The 13,565-nt window shown below is 39.0% G+C and overlaps 1 protein-coding gene and 1 long non-coding RNA gene across 8 annotated transcripts in view; one reads left to right on the forward strand and one right to left on the reverse strand.

Moving 5' to 3' along the window:
• LOC127935833 (uncharacterized) overlaps positions 1-13,565 on the forward strand; it is a 221,460-nt gene that overhangs the window by 101,592 nt on the left and 106,303 nt on the right. The gene's annotated exons all lie outside the window — the stretch shown is intronic.
• The window catches only part of LOC127935786 (receptor-type tyrosine-protein phosphatase U), a 263,677-nt gene that overhangs the window by 94,236 nt on the left and 155,876 nt on the right, over positions 1-13,565 (reverse strand). For all 6 annotated transcript variants that reach the window (XM_052533964.1, XM_052533960.1, XM_052533963.1 and 3 more), the window contains exons 6-7: positions 4,512-4,689; positions 1,638-1,931 (exon numbers count right to left, since the gene is read on the reverse strand). In XM_052533964.1, coding sequence (XP_052389924.1) covers positions 1,638-1,931; positions 4,512-4,689 — 472 coding nt within the window. The remainder of the gene's footprint in view (positions 1-1,637; positions 1,932-4,511; positions 4,690-13,565) is intronic.

Genomic DNA, 13,565 nt, shown 5'->3' on the forward strand with positions numbered 1-13,565 from the left:
TTTTGTATTATACTGTAGCTATGACAGTTTAGAGGTAGTTGTTGAAAATAATGTTGAATGCAAACACTCTTCTTTGTCCTAGACTTCTTTGTCCTCAGTGAAAACATAATGCCTTATGTTTATTTCTTTTGATTGTTGGGGGATGAAGTGTGTTTTCATGTTGACACCCCTGGCTCCCTGAGACAGTCAGTGTCCAGTCAAGCCTGCGGACCTCTGCCCTCCCTCCGAGTCCTCCAGACAAATCAAGCTGATTACACTAATTAATGAGACACAGCTACTGAAACTCCCACAGGCCTGATGAGGATGGCCTAACTGCTGGATCTGCCACACACACACACACACACACAGCAGACAGAGACAAACAATAAATAAAAGAATGACTGATAAATACGGTGAAAAAAAATACGCAGACGGAATAGACACTGTTGGCCTGCAGTGTCTATTATGTAATATTAATGAGGTACAAGTTGATTTTGAATATATCAAGCTTAGAATGGTGTTTTAATATATATTTTTTTAAATGTTAAATTAGCATATTTCTGATTTAATCAACATTTAGTAACACTTTCAATAAAGCCTGTAAATATAATATATGCTAAAAGTTATTCACAATCCTTTAAATCATTAAAACAATTACATAAATATTGATTGAAATAAAATAAAATAAAATAAAATAAAATAAAATAAAATAAAATGAAATGAAATGAAATGAAATGAAATGAAATAAAATGAAATAAAATAAGGATATTGAATTAGTTTGAACTGATGTCACTACCCGGACACACAGAGTATGTATCAATGTTATGTTTGTTTGTTTGTTTGTGATAATAAGGTCATCTGTATGTTAACATAATGTACCTACATGAAAATAACTCCTTGAGTAGAGGGAAGGATATATTATAATATTAATATAAATTATAATATAAATATTCAAATAAATGCACATGAAATTATGCAGAGTGATACAGAAATACAGAGCAGTAATGCACCTTTAGTGCCTCAACATCAGATACTAAATATAAAGATGTCTGCCATATTAGCAACATGTGTGCGGTGTACAGTTTGTTAAGGGACCATGTTCTTCTGCTGCTGGTGATGACCAAGACGAATAGAGTCTCAGAGCACCTTCGACATTGATATATGAAGCCCAAAAGCAGGGTTACAACACAAGTGCATTTATACTAGAGTTGTGTCCAGTTTACTTCAACCAGACAAACAACACACGCTCCTCAGAGGACCGGAGAATAAAGCCAAAATGTGATTATACAAGACGACTTGACTCTGTTTGGCTCACCCTGGATTCAATTTGAACTAAGTGAAATTATGGTTTTCAAAAGTCCACATAACAGCATTACAAGGACATCCCATTAACTCATGCATGTGCTACCATGGTTACAGGGGGTGGGGGGGGGGGTGTTGGGGGGGGGGCTGTAAAACCTTAATAAATTAATTTACTGTGGTGCCTTGAACATACGTCTGAAAACTGTTGAAGGTCACATTTACCACAGATGAAATCCCCTGATTTTAATAAGAATTCCAATGAAAACCAGTGGATGATTTCCACTCATTTTAACTCTAAATCATTTTGATGAAACATTTAATAGCTGAGTATTGGGGAAGAAAATGAGTCCGCTCACCGGCACACTTGGTTCTGCTGACCAGCGGGGGTCCAGGCGGGCCCGTCCCACCCTCTCCGGGCCGCGTGAGGAGAACACTGATGCGGTACTCGGTGTCCGGCTCCAGGTGCCAGACTTTATACGTCAGGGAGTTGACTCCGTGAGTTTCGGACCAGGGCGAGTGGCTGGCCCGGTACACGATCTCTCTGCGGATCACCGGCCCGTCGCCCACTATAGAGTTAGTGTTGAGCTGGATGATCAGGTAGGTGGGGCCAGAGCGCAGCAGCTGGGGCGGAGCTATCGGAGTGGGCGGGACTACAACAGATTACAGCAAGAGAAGAGAGAAAGAAGCAAAAAAAACATAATACTTTCAGATCAGACTAAAGTGATCAGGGAAATAGATGTCAGGTAATCAGAAAGATCTGCAGAGCAGCTGGTGCTACACATACAGACCACTCAAGGTTTGACGGACTTTACCACATTCAACCCTTTTGTCAACAAATCTTCTGTGTTTAGTATTAACAGTATCTACAGCATACTGTGACTGGATGAACCAATAGGGTTGGGCCGATAAACGATGTCATCGTCAGGGATTTGTGTGGTCACATGTGTGTAGACAGCATCACTGATTATACTGAGTTCCACTGACTGATCTTTATATAATCAATCTCTATTATAGATCAGACGTTCTATAGTAGTTTCTGTGCTGCGCTGCTTGGATCAGATGTAGACACAGTGTTAGGAATCTTTAGTTGTTTTCCCTTACAAGGATTCACGTTTCAGGCACACCCCCTATCTACTAATATGGTAATATGTTAATAAACCGAACAGAGAGTTGTACTAATAACTGACAGTGTCATATTCAAACGAATGAAATTTGGATCCTGATTGCTCAGTGTTTTTAATCTCTCAAATGACATGAATCATCATCTCTGTATGAGATGCTATCAGTATAACAGTACTGTGAAACCTTGACTTTCAATATTTCAATATAAAAATCAAAGATGAATAAAGCTAATGAAAGCACAGATGTAGATGAACATGCCTGAACACACTCTCAAACTGCTTTCACAGGAGAGGTTTCTGCATCAATTGGAAAGCCACTGGTCCTATTTAAGTGGCTTATTATGAGCTGCACCTAACAAAGCCTTTTTCTTCCAGTAGAGACGGACGAGATGTTCCAGGACTTGACGAGCCTGTTATGTGTTGCACAATATAACTGCAGGAACATCTTAGCATGGCAAATCTAGAAAGTGTATACAAATGATGCCAGATTGTGTGTTGAATCTAAAGCTGATCCTATGAACACTGACATTCAAAAGTTACTATTTTACTGCACTGTTATTCAAATAATATGACTCTTATGAACCAGTTCTCTGCAAAGAATATCTAAAAAAATGACTCATAAATCAGTATAATCAGAGTTATCAGTCTGAATCAGTCTAACGACTCACTCACTCACTAATGCATGAGTTAAGCTAATCACAATCTGAAGTGGACTTATGTGTTCATATGGTAAGCAAGGTTTCATGCCGGTAAGTCTATTTTGACAGACAGGAAATTGCCTGAATTAAGAAGTACATGCAAAGCATCATGGATTGGTCCTGTTGCTCTTCTCATCATGCCTGTGTGATCACACTGTGACGCAAATACAGCACACTTCAGCAGCTGATAAAGGAAGTTAAAAAATAAACTCTTAAGCCACTGTGAAGTGCATAATGTACTCGTTCAAACAGAACACAACAGCATTGATTACTCCTTTGTTTTGTGGACTCTCAGTGGCATTACCTCAGCTCCAGGGGAAGCGTGACTCATTCGCTATTTCAATCACGCCACCATTGCGAGAGAATCACTGCCAGGGCAGTGACGAAGCAGCGTGTGGTCATTTGCATAACTGATTGCACTGGTAATTTGGTTATTTCCGGGTTAGATATGTCTCTGATTGGTGGATATGACCATAATCAGTCCGCCGGCTCAGAGGGCTACAACTCTCTCAGGCGTTCGGCGTTTGCTGAGGAGACGTGATGTTTCAGAGCATCAGCGAGGATGATTGGGAGTTCAGAGGATGAGAAGAGTGCAGAACCTGCTGTGCTGTGAGAAACTAACCTGGCAATAGCAAAGAATGATGGCTGAAGTATGATCTAATTTAAAGCGTTATGTCTGAAATGTATGGTTCCTTATTCTAGCTGAGACCCTTCAGCTTAGACACAGAGGGGCCAACTGGCACTGTTTAAATTTTTCATTTAAATCCGCTTGTCTTAAAGGGACAGTGCACCCAAAAATGATCATTCTCTCATCATTTACTCCCCCGTGTGTCGTCCCAGCTGTATAAGACTTTCTTACTTCAGATGAACACAAACAAAGGTTTTAGGAAAATATTCCATCCTTCTGCAAAAGAACTATGCAAAATAACCATGACGGTAATCCATGCGACTCCAGCTGATGAATATATAATTTTATTGTTTCAGAAGACATTGATTAGGAAGTTTAATAAACAATAGCATGCTATATAAATATTCCACAATTTAAATAACATATATTTGTAACATAATGAGACTGAGATTTATTTATTTATTTTTATAAGAATGAACTTTGGGGGAATGTGCTAAAAAAATTGTGTATTATATTTATCATAAATTAATATATAATAGTAAAAATATTTATTTTATTTTATTTTATTTTATTTTATTTTGCCAAGAAAGAGAGTTTGGAGTTTGCAGTCAAAAGACCTAGAATTGCTTCCCTGAAAAATAATTGCACACCCTAAAACAAGTGCCAACTAATAAGAATTAAACATCCAATACAGTATAGACTTATGTAACAAATATTAAGATATTCATAAAAACACAGTTGCAAAGAAACAAAAAGTGTAGTTGAAAGAAACACTGGTCATACCTCTGACGACTAGTTCAGCAAAGTTTGACACTGCGGCTCCGTACGTCGACTGAGTGAGGCATCGGTACAGATCCTGCTCTCCACGCTGGGCTCCGCCCACCTGAAACCAAGCAACCAATCGACGCTCGCCTACTGATGACGTCACAGAGTACGGTGACATCAGAACACCGTTACGCCTCTGAAACAGAGAGAGGGGTACGAGATACATAAGCAAAAATGCATAGTACATAAAAATGATCAGTGAAGTACATTTCATGACCACATTCATATCAGCTCTGTGTAAACATTTGGACCACATTTTTCTGGACCGAATCAGCTTTAGGTTAACATTAATTATAACACAACACAAGCATTTCCTCTAGATCTGTGCATGACAACAGTATTTCTATGAAACATTTCCCTCCATAAATATTCATGATTACTTTAAATACAATAACCCCACAAATCTCTTACACTGAAAGTATGGGAAGCCAAACTCAATTCTGCAAGAGCTCGGAAAATGGCAGATTTATCAGGGAAACGAATGTGTAAATTAAGGAATGAATAATATTACTTAATATGGTCACACTTTATTTTTAAGGTCCAATTCCTGCTATTAACTAACTAATAACTAGGACTATTGTTTTATGATTGATTTATAACTTATTTTATGGTGCATAAAGAGCACAAGAAAACTCCAAGCTCTCATAAAGAGCTGGCATATATTGCTGAAGTGTTTGGCTGTAATGATGATGGCCAAACCGGTGTGATCTCCTTTATTCTTCAAAAGCAGCTAGCATCTCTGAATAGCCTATATCACAAGATGTCAAGGACCAGGAACACACAGTCCCTTCATTATTTTAACACACAGGCACCCTCCAGGTGTTTGGACAAAGCAGCGGCTCATGAAAGAAAGAGCCTGTCATTCAAAAGGAAATGTAGAAGAAAAAAAATGAAACTGCACTTAAATGAATCATTCTCCCTAAATTCTGGCATTATTAATTTCCATTATGTCATTCTAAACCAGCATGACTTTCTTTCTTCCATTAACAATGAAAAGTACTTTTAAAGTTTCATATACTATAAGAAGTCCATTGTAAAATCATTATTATGAAGTTGTAAATAAGAGTATTTTACAAGAAAATACTATTTATATTTGTATTACTCTTTCTACTTCAGAAATGTCACCTTCAGTGTGTAGCTTGCTGTTCCTTTGAGATTTTTTGACTACCAATTTCAGAATGAAAATTGTTTCAAATAAATCCTTTTGTAGAAACGTTTTGTGAAGTTTCTTGCACAAATCTACTGTACTATTTGGATTGGAAGTGTTATTTTAGTGATTTTTATTTAATATTTATTACATATTACATGTTGAATTAGTTTTTATTTTAATTATTTAAATTTTACTTTACTTTCATTATTATTAGTAGTAATAGTAGTAGTAGTAAGTAATGCTTATTTCTATAGCACCTTTCAAGAGTAAGTGTCAAAAAGTGCTTTACATCTAAAAATAAATAAATAAATAAAAATAGACGACAGTTAAAAGAACAGATTAGACAAAAGCAAGTTTAAACAAGTGAGTGTTCGGCCGCTTTTAGCATTATTATTATTACAACTACTTTCACTACTATTATTATTATAGTTGTTGTTGTTATTATTAATATAACTACTAGCCTACTACTACTAATATTGTATTGAGCTTTATGTTTTAGTTGTATTTTAGTAATGCTGTACTTTAAATTTCAGTTAGTTGCTAAATCAACATTTCCAGTTTTCATTTACCTTGACATAATTGCATCTTTACATTTTAATTCAGCTTTATTTCAACAAAGAAAACAAGGTAACACTGTTATAAATTGCATTCATAGATCACTAACAAACATCATACAGTGTTATCAGATCATTATTTAATATTTAAATAGATACAAATGAGAGATTATGTGCTTGTAAATATTTATTAATGAACTTAAATTGAACCTAAATTAAAATGCTTATAAATGTATTTTATTAAACGTTATATCCATATGATCATGAACGCAAATACAGATAGCATCATTGATTTGAATTTTGCCTTGTTTCAGCAATAGTGTTGTAAAACAAGGTGGGAAACGTATTTGACTGGTTTGTCAAACTGCAATTCTGGAATCATGTTTTGTAATATGTAAATGAGTAAAAATGTTTTATATGCTGTTGCTGTTATGTGTTGTTGATTGTATGCCTTTAGCAAGAATATAAACACCCTTAACTAATCACACTTTATTCAAACTTTATTACAGTAGCTAAAAGTCTAATTCCCATGAAGGTACTGAATGTAAAAATGTGCATTAGAAGACATACAAATCACTTAAAACCATTTAAACAACCAGTTTAACGACATTTGTAAGCATTCAGATGCACATAAATCACCTGTTAAAATCCTTAGTACATTATCTGAGCTATTTGGATATACAGTATATTAACTAATGCTATATTAAGCATTATAAAATGTTTGTTAATGTATTAATAGAAGATACAACACTAGTTTGTAAGACTAGGAAGACACTGCAAACAGATTTCTGTTCATATTTGTTTTAGTTTTTTTTGACTACCCTTGGTCACCATCTCCTAACACCACAGCATCCGCCGGTGCCTGACAGAGCACCTTCAACAGCCTTCCTTCATCTTCTCTGAACTGCTTTGAAGCATTCATTCGTGATGCTGGCAATTGGAAAAGAAAATAAACACACGACTGAAATGGCTGGCAATTACACAAAGGATGTAAATATCAGCATTTTACGGCTCAGCGCACTGCCTCATGGCCACGCCACAGCACCCGAATAAATAATACACATCAATTAAACTGGGGAGAAACGTCCTCGTGTCAGCACACGTCTGAACTGAGACGGGAGAGCTTCTGCTATAGTGAACTGGAGATGTACGCAATCAGGTTTGTTTTTACTATTTAAACCGCAGACAGACACAGCCGAGAGACTCTCAGACCAATGGGGTTTCACTCAAAGCCAAAACCTGATCAAAACACAAGCTGCAATTAGTGCATCTCGACAGGAGACTTCAGTTCAGATTACTGGACACGGCCGATGAGCTGCAACATTAACAATATGTTTACATCACATGCAGGTCAACAGACATTTGGAGCTAAATGCTGTAAATCATAACAGCACAGAGGAAGGATGAATTATTTACAGATAAGCTTCTGTTTCATTTCAGCTCTCTTCTTCACATTTGCGTGTTTATTTATTTTTATATTATTATTATTTTATTTTTTTAATTGGACCTTGTTAAATCATCTAAACCAACATGAATGTTAGACCCTATTCCATCTAAGCTCCTAAAAGAGGTGCTTCCAGAAGTCATGGATCCTCTTCTGACTATTATTAATTTGCCATTGTCATTAGGATATGTCCCCAAATCCTTCAAACTGGCTGTTATTAAGCCTCTCATCAAAAGAGATGTATCCTCACAATAATAGTAGTATCCTCACAATAATATTCATTCTTAGAGAAAAATGGAATCTGTGAGGATTTCCAGTCAGTTTTTAGACCGTATCATAGTACTGAGACCGCTCTAATAATAGTTACAAATGGCCTTCTCATTTTCCTTCTCTTATCATCTCATCGTGGTTGCATCTCTCTATTAGTTCTATTGGATCTTAGTGCTGCGTTGAACACTATTGACCACAACATTCTCTTGAATAGACTAGATAAATAAGTACTCGATGGAAAATAAGTACTCGATGGCGCCGTGCATGGCTGCTTCAGTGCTTGGCTCTCCAGTGTTTGTACTGTTTTTGTTCGTTTTTCCTGTTTTTTGTTTAACAAACACTATCAGTTTCACCAGGGATGAACTGCTGAACATTCGGCAGAACACACCACAAGATCTTTTACCAGATTTAAATTATTCAGACGTTTTACTGAACGTTGTTATCGGAGGAGCGGCGGCGCTGATCAAACGCTTCAGGACGCGCAGACGGGGGAAGCGAGCGGGAGCACTCGTCAGACTCAGGAAGCGCGGATTTCGAACGCCGTTGCCTAGCATCCATCTGGCAAATCTCCGCTCTCTACCTAACAAAACAGACGAACTCCTTCTGCTCTCTCGGACAAATAAGGATTTCTAACACTCTGCTGCTCTGTGTTTCACGGAAACCTGGCTGAATGACACCATACCGGACAGCGCGCTCCATCTGCCGGGCTTTCAGCTGTTCAGAGCGGATCGCGAATCAGAATCCACGGGGAAATCGCGCGGCGGCGGGACATGCTTTTACATCAATGAGCGGTGGTGTAGAGATGTAACTGTGTTAAAGAAGATGTGCTGTCCTGATCTAGAAATGCAGTTTGTCAACTGCAAGCCGTTCTACTCGCCGCGGGAGTTTCAGTCGTTCATTCTGGTTAGTGTTTACATCCATCCGCAAGCGCACGTGAGCTCAGCTTTACAGAAACTTGCTGATCAGATCACAGAGACAGAACAACAACACCCGGACTCTGTTTTAATCATTCTGGGGGACTTTAATAAAGCGAATCTCTCCCGTGAACTGCCAAAATACAGACAGCATGTTACATGTCCCACCAGAGACAGTAATATATTGGATCACTGTTACACCACAATAAAGGACGCATATCACTCTGTTCCACGAGCAGCTTTGGGAAATTCTGATCACTGTCTGATTCATCTTATACCATCCTACAAACTGAAACTTAAATCTGCTAAACCTGTAGTAAGGACTGTGAAGAGATGGACCAGCGAAACGGAGCAGGATTTACAATCTTGTTTTGACCTCACTGATTGGAGTGTTTTTGAAGCTGCTACCACCGATCTGGACGAACTCACAGAGACTGTAAAATCCTATATTAGTTTCTGTGAGGATATATGCATTCCTACCAGGACTTATTTAACATTCAACAACGATAAGCCATGGTTTACAGTAAAACTCAGACATCTTCGTCAGGCCAAAGAGGATGCATACAGAAATGGGGACAGGGTCTTGTACAATCAGGCCAGGAACACACTGAACAAAGAGATCAGAGCGTCTAAAAAGACCTACGCTAAAAAGTTGGAAGACCAGTTTTCTCCCAACGACTCAACTTCAGTTTGGAGAAGACTGAGGGCCATCACAAACTACAAGACACCATCCCCTTGCACTGAGGCTAATCAACGGCTTGCTAACGACCTGAATGAGTTTTATTGCAGATTTGAAACCCCCAACACCCATTCTGACCATCTCCCTGCACAACCATTAACACCTCCTGCAATCCCCCGTTCCACACCTACTGCTCTTCAAATCTGTGAAGATGATGTGCGCCAGGTCTTCAAGAAGAACAAAAGAAGAAAAGCACCAGGCCCAGATGGTGTTACACCAGCCTGTCTGAAAATCTGTGCTGACCAGCTGGCCCCCATCTTTTCACAGATCTTCAACAGATCCCTGGAGTTGTGTGAAGTACCTTCCTGCTTCAAACGCTCCACCATCATCCCCATCTCAAAGAAACCCAAGATAACAGGACTTAACGACTACAGACCTGTGGCTCTAACGTCTGTCGTCATGAAATCGTTTGAAAAACTGGTTCTGGGTTATCTGAAGGACATCACTGGACCCTTATTGCACTTCATCCTGCAACATCTGGACAAAACAGGGACTTATGTGAGGATTCTGTTTGTGGACTTTAGTTCGGCTTTCAACACCATCATCCCAACAACCCTCCAGACCAAACTGGCCCAGCTCTCTGTTCCTAGCTCTATCTGTCGGTGGATCACCAGCTTTCTGACAGATAGGCAACAGTTAGTGAGACTGGGGAAATTCACATCAAACAGCTGCTCCACCAACACTGGCGCCCCTCAGGGATGTGTTCTCTCCCCTCTGCTCTTCTCCCTTTACACCAACGACTGCACCTCTAAAGACCCCTCTGTCAAGCTCCTGAAGTTTGCAGATGACACTACAGTCATCGGCCTCATCCAGGATGGTGATGAGTCTGCTTACAGACAAGAGGTTGAGCAGATGGCTGTCTGGTGCAGTCTTAACAACCTGGAGCTGAACACGCTCAAAACATTGGAGATGATCGTGGACTTCAGGAGAAACCCCCCTGCACTTTCCCCACTCACCATCATGAACAGCACTGTGACTGCAGTGGAGTCATTCAGATTCCTGGGAACCACCATCTCTCAGGACCTGAAGTGGGACAATCACATTGACTCCATTGTAAAAAAGGCCCAACAAAGGTTTTTTTTCCTTCGCCAGCTGAGGAAGTTTAACTTGCCACAGGAGCTGCTGAAACAGTTCTACTCGGCCGTCATTGAGTCTGTACTGTGTACTTCTATAACTGTCTGGTTTGGCTCAGCAACAAAATCGGACATCAGAAGACTACAGAGAACTGTTCGGACTGCTGAAAGGATTATTGGTGCTCCCCTGCCCACCCTTCAAGAACTGTATACATCCAGAGTGAGGAAAAGGGCTCATAAAATCACTCTGGATCCCTCACATCCAAGTCACCCCATTTTTGAACTTTTGCCATCTGGCCGGCGTCTCAGAGCCGCAAATACCAGAACAGCAAGGCACAAAAACAGTTTCTTCCCCCAGACAATCTACCTCATGAACAGTTAAATGTTCCCCACTTATGCTTATGCAAACAAAAGTGCAACATCCTTATATTTATTTGTTACCCCTCCATCCTAGTACATCCATGCATCTTTTTCAATCCTATCCCATTATCATTTATAGCACAATTGTTTATACACTTATCTATTTGGCTACATTTTTTTTTTTTTTTTTTGTCTGTGTGTTGGTGTCTCTGTGTACTGGAAGCTTATGTCACTAAAACAAATTCCTTGTATGCGCAAACATACTTGGCAATAAAGCTCTTTCTGATTCTGATTCTGATTCTGATAACTTTGCTGGCATTAACGGAAGTGCATTAGCATGGTTCAAATCATACTTATCTGAACACCATCAGTTCGTTGCAGTGCAGAGGTATCACATTGATCAAAAAAGCAGTATGGATTATCTCAGGGCTCAGTACTGGGACCATTACTTTTCACGCTATACATGTTACCCTTGGGAGATATTGTCAGGAAACATGGTGTTAGCTTTCACTGTTATGGTGATGATACTCAGCTCTATATTTCTTTAAGGCTCGGATGACATACCAATTTGAAAAATTACCGGAATGCATATTCAATAAAACCTGGATGAGGAGTAATTTCTTACGCCTTAATTCTGAAAAAAAAAAAAAAAAAAAAACAGAGGTGTTAGTTATCGGACCTTAAACCTCTGCATGTAATAACCTAGAACACTGTCTAAGTCTTGATGGCTGCTCTGTCAATTCTTCGTCATCAGTTAGGAACCTAGGTGTGCTATTTGATAGCATCTTTCCTTTGAAAGACAAATTTCTAGCATTTGTAAAACTGCATTTTTACACCTCAAAAATATATCTTAAGTATGACCTATGCCTATGAACACTGCACTGGCTCCCTATTAAACATTGTATTGATTTTAAAATCTTGCTTATTACTAGCAACTCAGTATTTGAACAAGCTCTTATTGCATTAAAGTCCTCCACATCTGCTGTATTCTAAAACTTCTGGCAATTTGATTATATTTAAAATATCAAAATCAACTGCGGGTGGCAGATCCTTTTCTCTGGAAAAGCCTACCTTACATTGTTCGGGAGGCAGACACACTCTGTCAGTTTAAATCTAGATTAAAGACCCATCTCTTGAACCTGGTTTACACATAATAACACATTTCTAATATTCCAATCCTTTAAAGGATTTTTAGACAGCATTCATTAGGACAACCAGAACTGGGAACACTTCCAATAACACAAGATGTACTTTCTACATCGTTAGAAGAATTTTTCGTTCTTATTCAGATGGTCACCGTAGTCACCAGATCCAGTCTGTATCCTCTATGTATCCTATGTATCTGTATCCTATGACCTCTGCTCATCTCTAATGATTGGAAATGTAATCCTTTACCATCTTTGGGTATCAACAGCTCCATTAAATCTCATTCAGTTACTGTTACCTACCCTCTTAAAATTCATTTTTTAGTTGTCTATCGACCCCCAGGACCACTGGGTAACTTTTTGGATGAATTAGATGTGTTGCTCTCAACCTTTCCTGAGGATGGTACACCCCTAGTTATGCTTGGAGATTTCATCATCCACCTAGATAAACCTCTGTATGCTGATTTCCACACTCTGATTGCCTCTTTTGATCTCAACCGAGTGTCAACTACTGCTACTCACAAATCAGGCAACCAACTGGACCTTATTTATACACAAAACTGCTCTACTGACCATGTTCTGGCTACTCCACTACACACGTCAGATCACTTCCTCCTCACTTTTAACCTCAACATGATCCCTGACACATCACTTACCCCTCCACATGTCATCTTTCAACGTAACTTACGCACACTTTCACCCTCCCGGCTATCTGCAATGGTTTCATCTTCACTTCCTTCCCCTAAACTGTTTGCAGCTTTGGATGCTAACAGTGTTACTGATACTTTCTGCTCCACTCTTACATATTTAGACACTGTTTGCCCCTTATCTTCCAGGCCAGCCCGTAACACCCCTTCTTCCCCTTCGTTATCTGATTTTCTACACAAACACTGTTCTAAGCTTAGAGCTGCTGAAAGGGTGTGGCGAAAATCCAAAAATACTACTGACCTTAATGTGTATCAGTCACTTTTTTCCTTCTCTGTTAATGTCTCCACTGCTAAAATGACATACTACCATTACAAAAATTAACAATTCGTCAAAACTCTTGCATGCTTTTTAAAACATTTTCCTCACTTCTTTGTCCTCCTCCCCCTCATGCTTCATCTCTAATACACATTAGTGCACAATTTTCCACACCACAATCAATCAAGCTCATATCACCACCAAACATACACTCATTTACTACATCCTTCTCTTCACTCTCTGAGGCAAAAGTCTCAAAACTCATCCTTTCTAATCACCTTACTACTTGCCCGCTTGATCCTATTCCATCTCATCTCCTTCAAGCCATTTCTCCTGCAGTTGTACCTGCACTCACTCACATCATCAACACAACCCACCACACTGGTGTTTTTCCCTCATC

The sequence above is a fragment of the Carassius gibelio genome, chromosome A19, assembly GCF_023724105.1.
Source record: "Carassius gibelio isolate Cgi1373 ecotype wild population from Czech Republic chromosome A19, carGib1.2-hapl.c, whole genome shotgun sequence".
Lineage (NCBI taxonomy): Eukaryota > Metazoa > Chordata > Actinopteri > Cypriniformes > Cyprinidae > Carassius > Carassius gibelio.